Here is a 20,307-nt window from a genome sequence, read left to right as displayed (position 1 = left end):
ACCTTCAATCGGTCCAACTTTTATTGAATTCTTATAAAAATAATTTTTTTGTGTGTGTTTTGTGTTTTTCAGAATCTTCTTATCATTCAATAATTCATTATTTGAATAACCATCACTTAGCTTTTAAAGTAATTCTTCATTGTAATAGTTATCTTCCTTTAAGCTGTTTAACATACTACTGCAATTAGCAATAAAACTTGTCTTACAACATTGGACGAATACCTCTGCTGTGACTTATCACATGTGGTGGAACACAATTTGTATTACAGCCAGGTTTGAGAGAGCAGCTGCTCTTAAGAATAGATCCCTTGTTGCCTTTGAACACATTTGGAAATCTTTGCTGGACATCTCATTGCCTCCTCACTGATTGATTTAGTTTGTCATATATCTGGGTTGTTTCATTTTATGTCAAGCTCTGTTATCTTCTCTGTACCCATGCTACTGTATTTAATGACATGCTACTCCATTTGCCACTGTACCATTATTTTTGCTGTACTTATACTTCCACATTCTTTTTTCTCTTTTGATATTGTACTATGATGTTGTACACTGTTCTTTGTACTTTATATTAAAACAATAAAACTTATTGAACTTAAAAAAATTTGATGAAATGTTAATCATAAATTCTAAGCATTTAATAATTAAAAAAATAAAAATGGGGAACAATTAACATACTTATTAGTGACATGACATTACTTACATGAAAACAATAGGATAGTAGGGAGAAGTACAATTTAAAAGAAAAGAATACAATTAAGGTTAAAAACAAGTGCATCTTTCTTCTGATGATACTTTTGCATCAGTGCAGCTTTACGTGCATAGTTATCCATAGATCCTCCAACCTTCGCCCCAAACGATGTGCTCATACAAATCGAATAAGTCCCAATCTAGAAGGAAGTGGTAACTTTGATTGTAGCCATGTCTCCAACATTGAAATAAGGCTGGATTCAGCAATTGACTCTTTCAGCCCTACAAGTCTAATGTTATCCCAATTCTTCCAACTTTTCACCTTGCACACGAAGCAATTCTTGCATAGCAGCCAAACTTCCTATTGCTGTCTCCACAGAATCTTCCACCTCTGCTACTCCAGTGCTCCCGTAAGACAGGTAATCTCCGAAAACATTGCTTCCACTCCTGCAAGTTGCCCAGAAAGTTGATGAAAACGTGGTTCAAGTGCTTGAATCACTGGAGAAGTTATCTCTTTTATATAGTCCGGGGACATAAAAGACAATGAGCCAACAGAAGAACCTGCCATATTATTAATCTGTGTCTGGCCCTTGTCATGATCCTTACGTGAATTTTTAGAACTCATCTGAGATCTTAAACTATTTAAGTTTTAAATCTTTATCAATACAAGAGAGCTACCTCTGTAGAAAAAGTCCACTGTGCACAGTTAAGTGATAAGTGACAGTTTTTCAGAACTGGCAATTGCCAACGGCCGTTTCTTTTCAGTCCAGAGGAGGGTGACAAAAATGATAGGAGATTTGCAACAAAAGATGTATGAGGAGAGACTGGAAGCCCTGAATATGTATATCTTAGAGGAAAGGAGGGACAGGGGAGATATGTTTCAGATGTTCAAATACTTAAAAGGTATTAAAGTAGAACAAAATATTTTCCAGAGAAAGGAAAATGGTAAAACCAGCACATAATTTGAGGTTGAGGGGTGGAAGATTCAAGAGCAATGTAAGGAAATGCTTCTGTACGGAGAGGGTGATGGATGCCTGGAATGCGCTCCCAAGAGAGGTGGTGGAGAGGAAAACAGTGACGGAGTTAAAAAAAAGCGTGGGATGAACACAGAGGATCTAGAATCAGAAAATAATAGTAAATTTTGAAATACAAAGGCCAGTACTGGGAAGACTTGCATGGTCTGTCTGTATATGGCCTTTTGGTTGAGGATGGGCTGGGGAGGGCTTCAATGGCTAGACTGGAGTGAGCTTTGATGGAGATTTCAGTAGTTGGAACCTAAAAACAGTACCGGGCAGAGCTTTGGATTCTTGCCCAGAAAAAGCTAAGGAGAAGAACCCCCCCCCCAAACAAACCAACAAATTTTTAGATTGAATCAGGTTGGGCGGACTAGAAGGACCATTCAGTTCTTTATCTGCTGTCATCTACTATGTTACTATGGGATAGGAATTAATGTCCTATTATGGATTAAGAACTGGTTGAAAGACAGAAAACAGAGAGTAGGTTTAAATGGTCAATATTCTCAATAGAGAAGGGTAAATAGTGGGGTGCTGGGACCGCTGCTTTTTAACACATTTATCAATGAACTAGAGATGGGAATAACAAGTGAGATAATTAATTTGCTGATGACACAAAGTTGTTCAAAGTTGTTAAATCACAAGGGGATTATGAAATTGAAAGAGGACCTTGTGAGAATGGGAGGACAGGGCCTCAAAATGGCAGATGATGTTTAATGTAAGTGCAAAGTGATACATGTGGAAAAGAGGAACCCAAACTATAGCTACGTGATGCTGGATTCTATGTTAGGATTCATTGCCCAGGAAAAGGACCTAGGTGTCATTGTTGAGGATACATTGAAACCTTCAGTTCAGTGCAGTGGCAGCTAAGAAAGTATATAGAATGTTAGGAATTATTAGGAAAGGAATGGAAAACATAAGAGCATAAGAATTGCCGCTGCTGGGTCAGAACAATGGTACATCGTACCCAGCAGTCCGCTCACACAGCGGCTCTTGGGTCAAAGACCAGTGCCCTAACTGAGACAAGCCTAACCTGCGTACGTTCAGGTTCAGCAGGAACTTGTCTAACTTTGTCTTGAATCACTGGAGGGTGTTTTCCCCTATAACAGACTCCGGAAGAGCGTTCCAGTTTTTTACCACTCTCTGGGTGAAGAACTTCCTTACGTTTGTACGGAATCTATCCCCTTTTAACTTTAGAGAGTGCCCTCTCGTTCTTTACACCTTGGAGAGGGTGAACAACCTGTCTTTATCTACTAAGTCTATTCCCTTCATTATCTTGAATGTTTTGATCATGTCCCCTCTCAGTCTTCTCTTTTCAAGGGAGAAGAGGCCCAATTTCTCAAAATCTCTCTCTGTATGGCAACTCCTCCAGCCCCTTAACCATTTTAGTCGCTCTCCTCTGGACCCTTTCGAGTAGTACTGTGCTCTTCTTCATGTACGGCGACTAGTGCTAGATACAGTATTCCAGGTGAGGGCGTACCATGACCCGGTACAGCGGTATGATAACCTTCTCCGATCTATTCATGATCCCCTTCTTAATCATTCCCAGCATTTTGTTCGCCCTTTTTGCCACTACCGCACATTGTGCAGATGGCTTCATTGACCTGTCAACCAGTACTCCCAAGTTTCTTTCCTGGGGGGTCTTCTCCAAGTACTGCACCGGACATTCTGTATTTGTGGATAACATTTTTGTTACCGACATGCATCACCTTACACTTATCCATGTTAAACCTCATTTGTTATGTCGCGGCCCATTTCTCAAGCGTGTTTATGTCACGTTGCAGGTCTTTGCAATCCTCCTGCATCTTCACTACTCTGAATAACTTCGTATCGTGTGCAAATTTAATCACCTCACTCATCGTACCAATTTCCAGGTCGTTTATAAATATGTTGAAGAGCACTGGTCCAAGCATCGAATCCTGCAGCACTCCACTTGTGACGCTGTTCCAGTCCGAGTATTGTACATTTTCCCCCATTCTCTGTTTCCTATCCGCCAGCCAGTTTTTAATCCACATGAGTATTTCACCCTCAATTCCATGGCTCACAATTTTTCAAAGTAGTCGTTCATGTGGAACCTTGTCGAATGCCTTCTGAAAATCCAGATATTCAATGTCGACAGGGTCACCATTGTCTATCTACCTGTTTACTCCCTCAAAGAAGTGCAGCAAGTTCATTAAGCAAGATCTTCCTTTGCTGAAGCCGTGCTGGCTGCTCATCAGATTGTGTCCGTCAAGGTGATCAATGATGCGGTTCTTTATCTGCACCTATACCATCTTTCACGGTACCAAGGTCAGACTCACCGATCTGTAGTTTCCCGGATCTCCCCTCGAACCTTTCATGAAGATTGGCATAACATTTGCCACTTTCCAGTCTTCTGGAATCCTTCCCGATTAGCTATTAGTTGGATGGATGCTATCCGGTCCCGGGGATTTATTGTGTTTAAGCCTATCAATCTGCCTGCATACCTATTCTAAACTGACCATCAACCCTATCAGTTTCCTGTCTTAATTTCCTACATATAGCCTGTCGGCTTTCGGTATGTTGTGTATGTCCTCCGGTAAATACAGACGCAAAAAATGTGTTCAGTTTATTGGCAATGGCTTTGTCCTCCTTTAGCGCTCCCTTTATTCCTTGGTCATCCAACGGCCCCACCGCTTCCTTCACTGGTCGTTTCCCCCTTAACATAGTGAAAGAATGGCTTGAAGTTTTTCACTTCCTTGGCTATTTTTTCCTCATAGTCTTTTTTGGCCCTTCTTACTAGGAGTAGTGGCACTTGCTTTGATGTTGTTTGTGCTTTCTCCAGTTTTCGTTCTTTTTTTTACCTTTTCCATTCCTTAAATGAGGTCTTCTTGTCTCTGATTGCTTCCTTTACCTCTACAGTGAGATACGCCGGTTCCCTGTTCTTTTTCCTCTTGGATCCCTTGGTGATACGCAGTATATATAGATTTTGTGTCTCAGTGACTGTGTCCTTAAAAAGGGAGCATGCTTGCTCTAGCGTTTTTACAGTGCTTATCCTCTTCTTAATCTTCTTCCCCACCATGAGTCTCATCCCTTCGTAATTCCCTTTTCGGAAGTTCAGTACTGTGGCTGTCGTTCTGGATCGATGTTTTGCCCCTGTGTCCAGGTTGAAGCGGATCATATTGTGATCACTGCTTCCCAGCGTCTCTTCTACTTCTACACCTTGCATCTGTCCACGTAGTCCATTTAGAATTAAGTCCAGAATTGCATTTTATCTCGTATTTGCCTTGACAAATTGTTCCAGGAAGCAATTGCCTACAGCATCCAGGAACTTGGTCTCCCTACTGCAGCCAGAGGTGCCTAGGTTCCAGTCTATCCCTGGATAATTGAAGTCACCCATGATAACTGTGTTGCCTCCCTTGCAGTTGTGTTTAATCTCGTCCGTCATTTCTCCATCAATTTCTTTGGACTGCCCTGGGGGTTAGTAGTAGATGCCAATCTTCATTTCCGTTCCATTTGTTCCTGGAATTTTGGCCCTTAGAGACTCTACCTTATTTTTCATTTCCGGAGTGTTCTCTCCAGTAGACTCAATTCCCTCTTTGATGTATAGGGCAATACCCCCACCTTTTTGATCCACTCTGTCTCTGCTGTATAGCTTGTATCCCGGTAGCACAGTGTCCCAGACGTTTTCCTCGTTCCACCATGTTTCTGTGATGCCAATGATGTTAAGGTTATCTTTTTGTGCCATAGCTTCCAATTCCCCCATCTTATTCCTTAGGCTCCTTGCATTTGCGGTCTGTTACTTTCTTGCATTTCCTTCCCTCTTGTGTCCCTTTCGATCTGTCAGGATTTCTGTCTTGCTTATGATCCGGTGAGTCTTTCCCGCTATCTTCCTGCACGGTATACCTGTTCCCGAACCATCGACTCTTGGTCGACTGTTAGCTTTCCCCTTCTTCCTAGTTTAAAAACTTCTCAATTTCTCTCTTGATGTTGATGAAAATGTTATACATTAGTGCCCTTGTATCACTCTATGGTACAGCCACACCTCGAATACTGTGTGCAGTTCTGGTCACTGTATCTCAAAAAAGATATAGCGGAATTAGAAAAGGTACAGAGAAGGGTGATAAAAATGATAAAAGGGATGGGACAACTTCCCTATGAAGAAAGGCTAAAGCGGCTAGGTCTCTTTAGCTTGGAGAAGAGTGGCTCAGGGGGGATATGACAGAAGTCTATAAAATAATGAATTATATGGAAAAGGTGGATGTGAATCACTTGTTCACTCTTTCCAAAAATACTAGGACTAGGGGGCATGCAATAAACTACTAAGTAGTAGATTTAAAACAAACCGGAGAAAATATTTCTTCAAACAACATGTAATTAAACTCTGGAATTCATTGCTAGAGGGTTTACAAAAAGGCTTGGATAATTTCCTAAAAGAGAAATCCATAGGTAATTCTTTAGATGACTTGGGTAATCCACTGCTTATTCCTAGGATAAGCAGCATAAAATCTGTTTTACTACTTGGGATCCAGCTAAGTACTTGGGACCTGGTTTGGCCACTGGGCTTGAAACAGGATACTGGGCTTGATAGACCTTCGGTCTGTCTCAGTATGGCACTTCTTATGTCTTTATGTTTTGTCTCCACCACCTCAACCAGGAGACTATTCCATGCATCTTAAAAAGTATTTCCTTAGATTACTCCTGAGCCTATCACCTCTTGAACCTATGCCCTCTCACTCTTGAGTTTCTTTTCAATTGAAAGAGACTCGCCTTATATGTATTAATATCATGTAGGTACAAGTATTTAAATTTCCTTATCATATAAAGGATGTTCTATAATTTATCTACCTGAGTATGAAAGAAAGTAGAAAGCGTGTTGAAACAAGTCTATGCGTGTTGTGACATGTCTCAAGGTTACTCATGCACAGTTGTAGCTCAGTGCGTGTCTAACATTCCAAGAGACAGGATGTCAGGAGAGTCCTTATGTGAATCAAGTAAGAAATTGCTAGATTTGGAGCACTGTTCAGTGATAAAATTTCTCACAAAAGAAAGGAAAAAGCCGGGGTATGGCTTAGCTGTGAGACAAGATGGAAGCATAATCACTGAGCTCCTCTCCCAGATGCCTATATTCTGATTTAAACAAAGGTTTTTCTTATCCAAAGTATTATACCTGCAGAAATATTTAGCTTAAATACTATGCGATAGCCTGGCAAAACCAATCTGCTTGTATTTACCTAGTAAATTCAGTGCGGAGAGCAGTGCTGAACAGAGAGATCAGATTATCTCTCTCTGATTTGTGTTACTGGGGAAACTAAACTTTTTCTAATAATAAGGATAATAAGTTTCCAGGTGTTCTGTGCTGACTTCGAATGATTTGAAGATCTAAATTGTCTTAAAGGAAAAGAAAAAGAAAGGAAAAAATTTTTCCACTCTTCAAGCTTGCTGACAGTTGGAAATCAATGTTCTGACAGTTTGAAGGAAGAGAGAAAGCAGAGGTTTGTCAGTGTGAAATACTGTTGCAATTCTAAGTTAAGGAAGTGTTAGATCCTGTTGGAGTTGTCACACCTGCGCTCTGGTGCTGCGTTGCGAGCCCCGGGATCGTGACACAATACATGTCCTCTACTACCAAAGGACCCTTCAGGATTTGGCTTGGCTTCTTATCAGCCTAATAAGGGCATGCAAGGCAAGAGTCTCAGACAGGATGTAGCAAATCAAAAGGGTTTTATTATGATCACTGGTTTCATTCAACAAAAGAAATAGGCTTCAGCTCAGCAGGTTTCAAAACAAGACCTCAATACTATGAGGCAAACACAAGCTGCTCAAACAAGGCAAAAGTTTCCAAATCCAGTGTCCAGGTTTTTGGGTGTGTCCCACCTTAACATACAGTCTCTTGCCTCTGGACTTTCTTAGCAAAACTTTATACAGTCCTTTTCACCAGGGCAGTTTGGTTTTAGAAACATTAACTGAGCTGCTTCAGCTCCAGAAGCTGTATCAGTTCAAAGATAGGTAAATCCCATAAAAGAAAACAACCTTTAACAACAAAACTGAGCAACGAGAAACCTGGCCAGCATATCACATGGTTTCCCCAGCTTAACGTTTCCTCTCACACACTGTTTCTCTGCAAGACAGATTCTTCATTTGTACAGGTTTCAAAAGGCACACAGCACATCTCAGGCTCTGAAGGAGTTTTCTTTCTGCTTAGCCCTAGCTTGGGAACGTGCAGGGCTCTCAGCACAGCTCCCTGCTGTGCCGTTCAGTTAATCAATTATGCACAGCTGTGTGAAAGAACGCTCCCGGCTCAGCTTAGCAGCTAGCAGGGAAAAACATTTGCTAGCCTCATAAATAAAGCTTTCTAGCAATGGTTCAAAGTTCACTATCTGAAGGGAGAGACATACAAATCCCCTTCAAACAAACGTTGGCATCACTGAGGGCTTCACTACTGTGAACACAGGCAATATACATATTCCTTACTGCATGTCAACGTCCATGGGCACAACCTACGGTCCTACCAGACTCTCTTGTGTCTCCATGGGTTCCCCTGGGGTTCTTTCCTCACTCTCAGGGTCAGCAGTAAGCTCCTCTGTGTCCATCATCTGCCAATCTGCAGCACCTGCCTCATCAGGGTGCAGAGAGAGTGGATGGTTCTCTCCCGTATGCCTCCAGGCTGCTTCCCCCCTTAGGGTTCTAAAATGACTCGTTTTAAGCTGTGGAGGGACCCTCCCACTCAGCCTAGGTGGGGGAGGGGCCTTCCACACACAGGCTTGTTCCATCTGCCTAAGTGCAGGATCATTTCCAGTTTTAACCCTTGCCTGGACTGGCTGATGGAAAGGAAGTCCCCTAGCAGACTTGGGGACAGGTTTAAACCCTGTGAAGATTTTCTGCTTCAACCTTTCCTGCTCTGCCTCAACTGATTCTACTTCCAGGTCTGAGCAGTAGTCAGCTAAGTCCAAAGTCGGGGACACTACCTGATCAGCTCTTTTACAAAGGGGAATATTGTATTTCTTCCTAATTCCTGTGGCAAAACCCGGACCGGACTTGGGTTTGTCATAGAAAGGACCCAAAACGGGCTTGGGTTTGTCACAGAGTTAAAACATATGGTACCACTAAATGGTAGATAGATTGCTGAAGAGAACTATTTAGACAAGGGAATTTAAAAATAACAGATGATGGATCGCTGACATTCTCCGAGGCATTTGCTTCAGTGAGCCGTTGTGAGTACAAAAGTGAAGAAGAATAAATAATGGAGTGATTAAATCAGTAACTCTTTTGAAAGTACTATAAGGAAAGGGAAAAAAAACAATATGCTAGTAGTTTAGATGAAGGATAGCAGTCAGCTGTTGGGGAGTTTTAAGTAATAAAGTGCTGATTGCTAAGAATCTACGTTTTCAGCTGCCTTAATTATTCTGACAGTTGGCAAAGAATTGGGCAGATGTCAGAATAAGTTGCCAGTCTTACATAACAGCGGAAAGCAAAGAGAAAGTTTTGTCTGATATATACTGGGAAGCATATAGCAGTGACAGTGATAAAAATCAGACAGACAGGCAGAAAAATCTTAACTGTTTCTATATTGTGAAATAATTACAAAAACAGTTGAAAGGCTTGATATCCCTCCTAAAAGATATGGAAGAGGAAAAAAGGAAAGTAGCAAGTAGTGGTAATCTTAGAAAACTTAACAATAAGCGAGTGTGAGGAATTAAATATATGATCTAGCCTGCCTAATGAATGGATAAAGGAAAAAAAAAAACAGAGGAGTGAAATAATTGAAGGCTAAATCAGAGTAACATAGCTCCTGTGGGGGCAGAGATTGACTCACTGAAGAAGTGATAATAATAAAACTGCTTTCCCCATCTACGCTTGTCTTCTTCATTATCTGAATAAAAATTAATATATTGTAAGTTTTTATTTGGAAAAACTTATGGAATACTGCTTTTATCTGATAAGAATGTCTTCAGGGAAGCAAAATCTTTCAGAAACCTCAAGTTCAGCAAAAAGAGTGAAACAGGATATTACTCCACCTTCTAAAACTCCACTGCCTAGAGATCTGAATGAACTGTGTGAAGATTTGAACACAATTAAAGAGCTAATAAAAGGAGTAACAGATCAGATTAGTGGAGTAAAAGTGGAACTGGCAGAATTAAAACAACAAATGGTTGACTGCAATGCACGAATGGATCAAATGGATAACCGTTTATCAGGAGCTGAAGATACCATACTGCAATTTAAAATGGATCAAAGCAAAATAAACTGGCTAATGCAAACAATTGAGGATCAAGAAAATAGGAACCGTAGAAATAATATTAGAATTCTTGGTTTATCGGAGGGATTGGTAGGGGGAAATATGATTGCATTTTTAACTAAGCTAATCCCGGAGGTGCTTACACTAAATTTTAAGCACCCTTTTGAAATTTACAGGGCTCACCGCCTTCCTTTCAAGGCTTCCCAATCAAACCCAAGGCCAATAATTATAAAAGTGCTACGGTTTCAACAGGTAATAGAAATTTTATCTACAGCAAAACAACAGAAGAGGATACAATGGAAAAACTCTAATCTGACATTTCTTCCTGACTTTGCTAAACACAAGGCCATGGTGAGAAAGCAGTTTTTACAATTGAGGCCGAAGCTAAGGGAATTAGGAGTGAGATACGGTTTAAAATACCCAGCTGTAATGAAAATTACTTATATGAATAAAATGCAACATTATCAAGATCCTGTTAAACTGGAGCAATTTTTTTGAAAAAGAAATGAATAAAATGACTTAATTCATGATTTGGAAAATAAGGAGTTAATTTTGAATATCAATGATAATTGGATCTATAGTTCTTTTATGTTAAGATGACTTTTATATTTTTCAAAATAAATTTTGCTGGAAGGGCTGTTGGATATGACAAGGCTAACTAATTCAGATGACTGTTTATGAGAAGAAAATGGAAGGACTTTTTAACTGAAGAAGATTTCAACGTGGGACAATAGGAAAATGAGAGCTGATTAATGGGAGGAAAATAATATATATTCTCTAATACTTATCTAACATATTGAGGCTGGAAATGATCATCTCTATAGGAAAATGTCAACTGTATTATGCAGTCTGATCAACATTTGGAGTCAGCAAATGACTTTTGGTAGTTTGCAGTATCGGAAACTGAATTTCTGTTAAATTAATAGACAGACAGCACTGACAGATTAGGAGGTGATGAATGGACAGAACCGAGAAGAGAATTCAAGACATGGATATTAAATGCTAGTGTGGGTTTGTTTATGTGAAAACAAATTCAGTGATTGGGAGTAAAAAGGTAGTTTAGAATTGGTCAGTAGATAAAATACTAACTGAAATGGTTAAAAGTACTGTAAAGATTGATGAAACTAGTGGAAGAAGAATATTTGTCAAAAAAGTTTGAAAAGCATTAAATGGAGGAAATATATATGTTGACTAAGTTGGAATTTGAATGTTTCCTTGACAATATACTGTAGCCATTTAAAAATTGGTTTCCTTTTGATCATACCATTTCTTGGAATTCTAACAGTATAAAATAATTTAATCTATTTAATAAGAAGGTTATAAGATATTTAATAATTATTGAAATATAAAGTTCTATGCTGTAATAAGAAGAAAATTTTCAAAATTAGAATAATTTATTTTTTTTTTCTTTCTAGAAAAGAGGTTATATTTAACTTAAAGGGAAATTTTTTAGAGGAAATATTTACTAATAATTTATTCAGGAATGTAAAATGGATATTGAAACGTTAATGGTCATTACATTTAATTCTTTCTTTCTCTAAATATATGTTATTTGTCTTCATTAAAATTTGAACACATAGGTTACAAATATTCTAAGGCTATTTAATATAGGGATTGATAATAATATTAAATATTAAAGACTAATATTATAGCTTAAAGGTATTGTTTATTATTGAATTGATGGCATTTTTTCTTAACAGTATAAACTGATCTTTTAGCAATAGGGAAAATTGTTAAAATATAATATTCTTAAATTATATATATTAAGATAATATTTGGATTCTATTTTGTGAAAAAGAATTGGAATAAATTTTAGAATAATAGATTTCACAGTGGATAGGAAAAATATTTTATATGCATTAGGTTATAGAGGGCATGGGGGGATGGGTTGTGGGTCCGTTGTCTCGTACTAAGTTCACCGTATCAAATTGTCTTTGTGAGGGGGGAGGGATTGGGAGGGATAGAAATATGGGTTCGGGAGGTCAAGGGATGGGGATGAGTTCTGGATGTGTATGGAAATTTATTTTTGGGATACTTGGAAAGGAAAGAATCCGATTTGATTGTTTGGTATATTTATCTAAGATGTCTTTAAAAATATTCTCATTAAATGTTGATGACCTCAATAATCCGATTAAGAGAAAGAAAACACTTAATTTTTTAAAGAAACAAAATGCTGATATAGACTACATTCAAGAGACTCATTTAAATGACACTGAATCAAAAAAACTAAAAGGAGGTTGGATTAGTGAATGTTTCTTTGCCCCTGCTGTGGGTAAAAAAGCTGGGGTGGCAATCTTAGTTAGTAATAAATGTTTAGCAACATTTAAATTAAAATCTGCAGATCCCCTAGGTAGATGGGTTCATGTAGATATGAGCTTGGGGAAAAATAAAATGGCCCTTTTTAATGTATACACCTCTAATTCACATCAGGATGAATTTTTTAAGACTCTTCAACAGTTCATACCACCACTAGCTGCTTCTAATATAGTTGTGGCAGGGGACTTTAATGCTGTAATGGATCCATTATTGGATAAAAAGCCTAGTAGAATAATAAAATCATTAGGATTAGATAATATGGTACAATCATGTGCACTCAAGGACATATGGAGGATTCTTCATTTTAATGATTGGGAATTTTCTTTTTGCTCTCAGGTTCATAAATCCTTTTCACGGATTGATTATGTTTTTGTATCAGACACATCAGTACATCAGGTAATAAAGTCCGCCATAGATCCAATTATTTTGTCGTATCATGGTGGTGTCTGGATTGAGTTTAAATTTGAAGCTAAAGATTCTAATAGACCTGTATGGAGATTTAATAATACATTGCTTGCAGACTCAAAATTTCTTGAAGAATTTCAATTAAAAATGAATGAATATTTTCAAATTAATGCGTCAGAAGAAATCTCATTGGAGACCTTGTGGAATGCCTTTAAAGCTACCATGAGGGAACAAATAATCTCATATTCGGTTCATATTAGGAAGCAACTTCTAAAAGATTTTTCTGATCTTGAACAAAAAATTAAAGAATTAGAATCACAATTGGCTTTAAAATGGGAACAATCTATTTTACAGGCTCTTTTAAAAGCTAAATATAAATATAACGAAATTTCCTCTCAACTGGCTAGAAAAGAATTGTTTTCTCAGCAAGCTTTATATTGTGGAAACTCGAATAAGGCAGGAATAATTTTAGCTAATTATCTCAAAGCTAAAAAAAGAAAAGTAAAGATTGTTGCGATTAAAGATGAAAAAGGTGAGACACCCACAAATTGCAAGTATTTTAAAATAATTTTTAGAGTTTTATAAAGCTTTGTATTCTTCTGAGTCTTAATCAAATAAGGAAAATGAAGGTTTAGAATTTTTAAATTTAATTAAGGGACCAAAAATTCCTGATCATACAAGAGAAAGTCCTGAGGCACCTATATCAATAAAAGAATTACAAACAGCATTGAAGTCCCTTAGAGTTGGATCCGCTCCAGGTGGTAATGGTTTCACTGTAGAGTTTTACAAGTCATTCCAAATTACCCTATTACCTATTTATATCAGGCTCAACTAACTAAAGGTTTTATATCAGGTACTATGGCAGAATCATTAGCTATCGTTAGCCTAATAAAGATCCTATGTTGGTTTCAAATTACAGGCCTATTTCTTTGATAAATGTAGATTGAAATCTTTTGGCTAAGTTATTGGCTTTACGCTTGGCTAAGGCTCTCCCTTACATTATTGATATGCATCAAACGGGGTTTGTTGCTCAAAGACATTCTTCTAATAACACTAGATTGGCTTTTCATATGGCTTTTCATGGATGATCCGGCTTTCTCTGTTTCTTTGGACACAGAGAAGGCCTTTGATCGTGTAGAATGGACCTTTATGTATCAAGCTATGGATTGGTTTGGTATTGGTTCTAGATTTATACAAATGATTCAAACCTTGTATAGCTCCCCCTTTGCCAGATTACATATTAATAATACTTTTTCTGAATGCTTTTGTCTGGAGAGGGGAGTTAGACAGGGATATCCACTATCTCCTCTGCTATTTGATATTGTTCTAGAACCTTTGTTATTAGCTATTCAACAGGCGGGGGAGATACAGGGCATTCCTTATGCAGGTTGGGAATACAAAGTATCTGTTTATGCAGATGATATTTTGCTTCATTTGAGGAATCCTGAAACAACCATTCCACATTTACTTAATCTGATTGATAGATTTGGGAAATTTTCAGGATATAAGATAAACTGGAGTAAATCGGAGGTTCTTCCTTTAAATGTTCACTGTTCCAAAGGATTATTTGATAAATTCCCTTTCCTTTGGAAGGAAGAGGGCATAAAATATTTAGGCATTTGGATTTACAGAAAACGTTGGAAGAAACGATAAAAATTAATGAAAAATCCTTATTGCTGAAGGTCACTGAAATGTGTGAGCAATGGAACCCATTACATTTGTCTTGGTGGGGGACAGTTAAAACAGTAAAAATGATGATTTTGCCTGTGGTTTGCTAGCAAATGGATATGATACCAGTTTATTTTCAGGGGTACTTCTATAAGAAACTAAATAGTATACTGATTAAATTTATTTGGCTGGGGAAAAATGCAAGAATTGTTTTAGTATCTCTGCAAAAACCAATTGCGGAGGGAGGGGTAAATTTTCCCAATTTTTATAGGTACCATCAGGCCTATATAATGCGCCAGGGAATGTATTGGATCCTCCCCGAGCTCATGGAACATTATCCAGATTGGCTATATCTAGAATGGAAAATTATGTCTCCTATGAGATTATCTCATGTATTAAGTATCAGAATACCTAGATATGCTAAGGAGAACATAATAATATTGGACACATGGAAAACAATTAAATTTATTGATAAATTAACAGATATTCCTATAATAAATTCTACTTTTCAGTCCTTATGGTTAAACTCCAAGATTCAAGTGGGCGGAGCTGGGATCTCCTGGAAGAATTGGATGCAGGCAGGTATTCAGACATTGGATGATGTTATTTTTAATGGAAAACTGCTGGATTTTTCACAACTACAACAATCATTTGGCATTCTGAGATCTCAACAATATAGGTGGTTGCAGTTGAAGCAGGCCATTCAGAGTGGGTTCCCTGAATGGAAAAATTTTAAAAATTATTACAGCTTACTGATCCTTTGCTACCAGACAGATTTAGTAGGACATCAGGCTGCCCAGTGGTATAAATTAATTTCTAAATTGTTGAATAAAAAACCAAAAAATAGTCTCAGAGACATTTGGAGCATCGAGATAAAACGGTATATTTCTATATCTCGTTGGCCACGAATTTGGTCTTGGAAGTTAAAGTGTACAAGGTCAGCATCTATGAGACAAACTTGGTTATTTTTATTGCATAGGATTTTTGGACCCCAGTTCATTTACAAAAGTTAGATAGTTCCAGGTCTAATAGATATTGTCATTGTCATAATGATATAGGGACTTTGGATCATCTGTTATATTATTGTCCTTTGATACTTAATTTCTGGAAATCAATTTGTATAGACAAATTAATCTTATTCTTGATTCAGTAATTCCCCTAACATATGAAGCCATAATTTGTGGTACACTTTTACATGTCAAGCCTTCTTTGGATAAATATAAATGTAATCTTTTTATGATAATGACGGGAATAGCTATCCAATTGATTACACACAATTGGAAAAGGTATGACAGACTAAATTATACATTTTGGTGGACAAATGTTTGTAAACATTCATGCTAAAGAATAGAAGAACCTTACTTTCACACCGTGTAAGGCCAACAATAGAACTAAGAAATCTACTCAGCTCACTCTCAGAGACGAAGATTAAATTACTCAAGAGCCCACGTTTAAATATCAGAGCAAATCATGGATGTTTAAACTATTATTAGGGCCATCATCGCATATAACCTTATTCTCTCTGTGAGCCTTATATTATATTCAATTTATTTCTTGTTATTTTCTCAATAAATACTGCTTGATTTTTACTCAAATTTTCTCACTGAATATATTTTTGAATCAGATGCTCTATCTAGTGCTCTTTTGTGAGATTTAATACTGTTATTTTCTGCTGAAAATGCAATAAACAGTGTGGTACTTAGCTCAATAATACGAGCCGACTGACGTCCACACTTGATGGAAATGCAGACGGAGGATCTCCGTTTCGCCCCATGAATGAGTAATTTAATCTTCGTCTCTGAGAGTGAGCTGAGTAGATTTCTTAGTTGTATTGTTGGCCTTACACGGTGTGAAAGTAAGGGATAAATGTTTGTACCACGTATAAATATGAGAAAATGAATGCAGAGTGTTTGGGGTTTAGCAGTACATTTAATAATGTGGAGCCCATTGACTATATTTGTAACATCATAATAATTGTAATGTATTTATCTATTTATTTTTTTGTGGTTGGTGGACTTCCTTACACATCCAGGGGAGGGTGGGGGATGGGAAAGGTATTTTGATTATTAAAATTACTTGATTATAATTACATAATTTGACTTCTTGTATTAAATCTGGGAAGAGGGGGGAGAAAATGATTGTTATAAGTATAAATTGTATGTTTAATAATGCATTTTATGAAATATTTATGTTCAGATAATTGTATTGCATTGTCTAAGTTTTGAAAAATCAATAAAGATTAAAAAAAAAAAAAAAAAAAAAAAGAAAGGAAAAAGCCAAAGGAGATCCATGAACACATGACTACAGTTTATGGCGAGTCTGCCCCATCATCCTACAAAGTAAATTTTGGAGCAAGCAGTTTAAGTGGGTAGAGAGCCCATTGAAAATGACCCTCACACTGGTTGGCCTGTGGAAGCAACTTCCACAGAAATAGGCAAGAAAGTCAAGGATTTAATTTTGTTAGAGATGAATTCAAGTTTCCTGAACAGCTGAAGAAATGGGCATCTCGGCAGGTACAGTTTGGAAAATAATTCATGAAAAAGTAGGCAAGATGGGTTCCAAGAATGCTGACGCCATGTCAGAAGGCTCCAAGGCTCCAAAGCTGTCAGGAAATTTTGGAGATGCTCCATGAAGACCAAATGAATTATTTTCATTGTTTATTGACTGGAGATGAAACTTGGGTCTATCACTGAGATCTTAAGTCCAAAATACAGTGGAAGCACAAGTTATCCCCCACCCCAAGAAAGTTCATGGGAACTGTCTTCTGGGATGATGAAGGACTTTTGCTTCTAGAGTTTATGGCACATAAGACAACCCTAACTGGGAAGAGTTATGCCAACATAATGATCACTCTGCGGGAGTCAATCAAGGAGAAAAGATGAGGAAAACTCACAGCAGGTGTGCTGCTTCTTCATGACAATGTGCTGGTGCACATGTCATGATAATCACAGGCTGCCATCCAAGAATGTGGGTTTCAGCAGCTTAACCATCCACCCTACATTCCTGAACTGGCTCTCTCAGATTATTTCCTGTTCCAAGTTTTAAAGAATTGTCTTCATAGACAGCGGTTTTCAAGTGTATGGCCGTTTGGTGGGGGATGGGCTTGGGAGGGCTTCAGTGGCTGGGAGGGTGTAGATGGGCTGGAATAGGTTTTAATGGAGATTTCGGCAGTTGGAACCCAAGCATAGTACCGGGTAGAGCTTTGGATTCTTGCCCAGAAATAGCTAAGAAAAAAAATTAAAAAATTTAAATTGAATCAGGTTTGGCAGACTGGATGGACCATTCAGGTCTTTATCTGCTGTCATCTACTATGTTACTATGTTACAAAAGGGGTTAAAGTCATTGTAGGATGTGGATGAATTGTATGGAGCTATCAAGGGACTACATTGAAAAATATAACAAAAATGTTTTTGAAAACTCTTTTCTTTTCTACCAAGATAGATACATTATTGAATTTTCCTCGCATCTCCCCTCTCCCGCCTTTCCTCCATATTGAGGTCTTTAAGACTGTACCTCTACATCTTATGATGTAGACCAGTGTTTCTCAACCTATTCAAGCCAAGTACCTTCTACGCCTAACAAATACCAACCAAGTACCCCCGCCCAAGCTCCACCCTGACCCACCCAAACTCCGCCCCTGTCTCCATCCCCATAATAATAGTACTAATTGTAATTCAATTTCTTCCATCCATTTTTCATATACACACAATATAATATCAATATATAATGGTAACCACAAAATTATAAAAACACAAAGCACACTGTACACAGAGAAAATGTTAATTATCATTTATATTCGGGTTTTTTCAAAGAGGTCAAGGCAGAGGACTTTAAAATATGCAATGTCACCTCAGTAACAACTATAGATAAATCAAAAAATATAGTGCAAAATATAGACAGCAGCTATAAATTCTCAAAACTGACATATTTTGATCACTAAATTGAAAATAAAATAATTTTTCCTACCTTTGTTGTCTGGTGATTTCATGAGTCTCTGGTTGCACTTCCTTCTGATTGTGCACCCAATGTTTCTTCCCTTCTTTCTGCCTCCTGCATGCTTCCTCTCCTCCAGACCTCATTCCATTCCCCAACCAACATCTCTCTCTGTCCCTCCATGAGTCCAATTTTTTCTTCCTCTCTCTCTGCCTGAGCCCCTTACTGAAGCCACTGGTGCCGGTTTCTCCCTGCCCCAGCACCGATGCCTACCCTGTCACCTAATACACTCCATTCCCCCCCCCCCTTAACTTTTTCTTCCTCTCTCCCTGCCTGTCCCCCCGCTGAAGCCACTGCCATAACAGCTGCTTCCTCCCTGGCCCAATGCCAAACCAAACCTGCCATGCTTCATTCCCACCACCCTGCCGCCACCACAACAGCAGCAACACCCACCCCCCTGCCGCCACCGCAACAGGAATGGGCCAGGTGCATAGTGCCTGCATGTGGCCAGCCTACAAGCCTTCCCCCGATGTCAATTCTGACATCGGAGAGAAGGTTCTGGCTCAGGATTGGCTGGGCCAAAACCTTCTCTCCCATGTCAGAATTGACATCGGGGGAAGGCTTATGGGCTGGCCACGTGCAGTCGCTGCATGCGCCTGGCCCGTTCCTGTTGTGGTGGCGGCAGAGGGGGTGGGGGTGGCTGTTGCGGCGGCGGTCAGGGGGTGGGAATGGAACGTGGCAGGGATGGCTTGGCAGTGGGGCAGGGAGGAAGCAGCAGCAATAGCTTCAGTGGGAGGCAGGGAGCAGTCCCAGGCAGCGACAGCCAGTTCAGGTATCCCCAACTGGCGGCCCGCGTACTCCCTGGTGTATGCGTACTGTAGTTTGAGAAACACTGATGTAGACCAATGACCACAGTATTGAAGACTACTAAAATGGTCAGTGATCTACGCTTCCTTGTACATGATTCATTACAGATTCACCCTCTTAATTTGTATATCTCCTCTTTCTGTCTCCACTCCCCTACACCATGTTATCTCTTTCCTTCCTCCCCCTTACTTTTTCCCCATCCCACCCCCCATGGTCTGGCATCTCCTTTCCTTCCATCTCTTCTTTCCTTCTTCCTCTATCCCCACCAATGGTTTGGCATATATCACCTTCCCTTCCATCTCTCCCTTCCTCCCTCCCTCCTTTCTTCCCCTCTCCTACCCCACCATCTAGCATCTTTCTCGTCCCCTCCTCCATGCTTTGGCATTTCTTCTCACCTCCTTTACTTCCTTCCCTCCCCCCAACCATGATCTGGCATCTCTTTCTCCTCTTTTCTTCCCTTCCGTCGTCTTCCTTCTCCATCCTCCCCCAATTTAGCAGCTTTCTCCATTACACTTGCAATCAGATATAGCATTTCTCTCTCTCCCACCCATGGGATGAGCACCTCTCTCTTTCTCTGTTTTCTCCTTCCCTGTAGGCTGCCAATTACAATCTTTGGGCAGTGTTTTTGAGCTAAATGTGCTGCCTTTGGTGTCCCTATAAGCTTTCCCTCTGCTTTAACTTTCTGTCTCTGCAGAGGCAGGATGCTGCAGAAGGAAAGCTTCTGGGTCACTGCAGGAAGTGTGTTTAGCTCACTAAGGCCCGATGTGGCCTGAAAATTGGAGGCTGCAGCTTGGGGAAGGGGCCAAGGCATCCCCTTATGATCTGCACCCAGGGCAGACAACCCCCACCTCGGTACACATCAAGTAGGTTACCTCTGCAGCAGCCAATCCCAATCAAATTTATTTTCAAAACAACAATAAATGTAAACTGAGCCCTTGTGATGTGACTTTGTAGTTAAGGAAGAAAAATACTGTCTATTGGAAACACACTGTCATCTCTGCAAGCTGGTAGCTGCTTTATGTATTTGTCTATATGATATGAGGTGCTTACACTCTCGGACACATCTTCATTTAGAGTGCTAAGGAAATTAGCATACTCCTCTTTTTGAAAATCTGGGATTTCTTCATCTTCATACACACTCTGATTGTCGGACTCATCTGAGAAAAAAAAGATAAAGGAACCTGGGATTGGATATGCCAGCTTTTTAACATGTCCTCCCTTTTA

The 20,307-nt window shown here is 39.0% G+C and overlaps 1 protein-coding gene across 1 annotated transcript in view; it reads right to left on the bottom strand.

The window, feature by feature from the left end:
- Window positions 1-20,307, bottom strand: part of PNPLA7 (patatin like phospholipase domain containing 7) — an 864,087-nt gene that overhangs the window by 17,133 nt on the left and 826,647 nt on the right. The window contains exon 35 of the mRNA XM_033959965.1: window positions 20,134-20,240. Within this exon, the coding sequence (XP_033815856.1) occupies window positions 20,134-20,240 (107 nt within the window). The remainder of the gene's footprint in view (window positions 1-20,133; window positions 20,241-20,307) is intronic.

The sequence above is a fragment of the Geotrypetes seraphini genome, chromosome 10, assembly GCF_902459505.1.
Source record: "Geotrypetes seraphini chromosome 10, aGeoSer1.1, whole genome shotgun sequence".
NCBI classification, from domain to species: Eukaryota; Metazoa; Chordata; class Amphibia; order Gymnophiona; family Dermophiidae; genus Geotrypetes; species Geotrypetes seraphini.
This window is presented reverse-complemented; position numbering and strand designations above follow the sequence as displayed.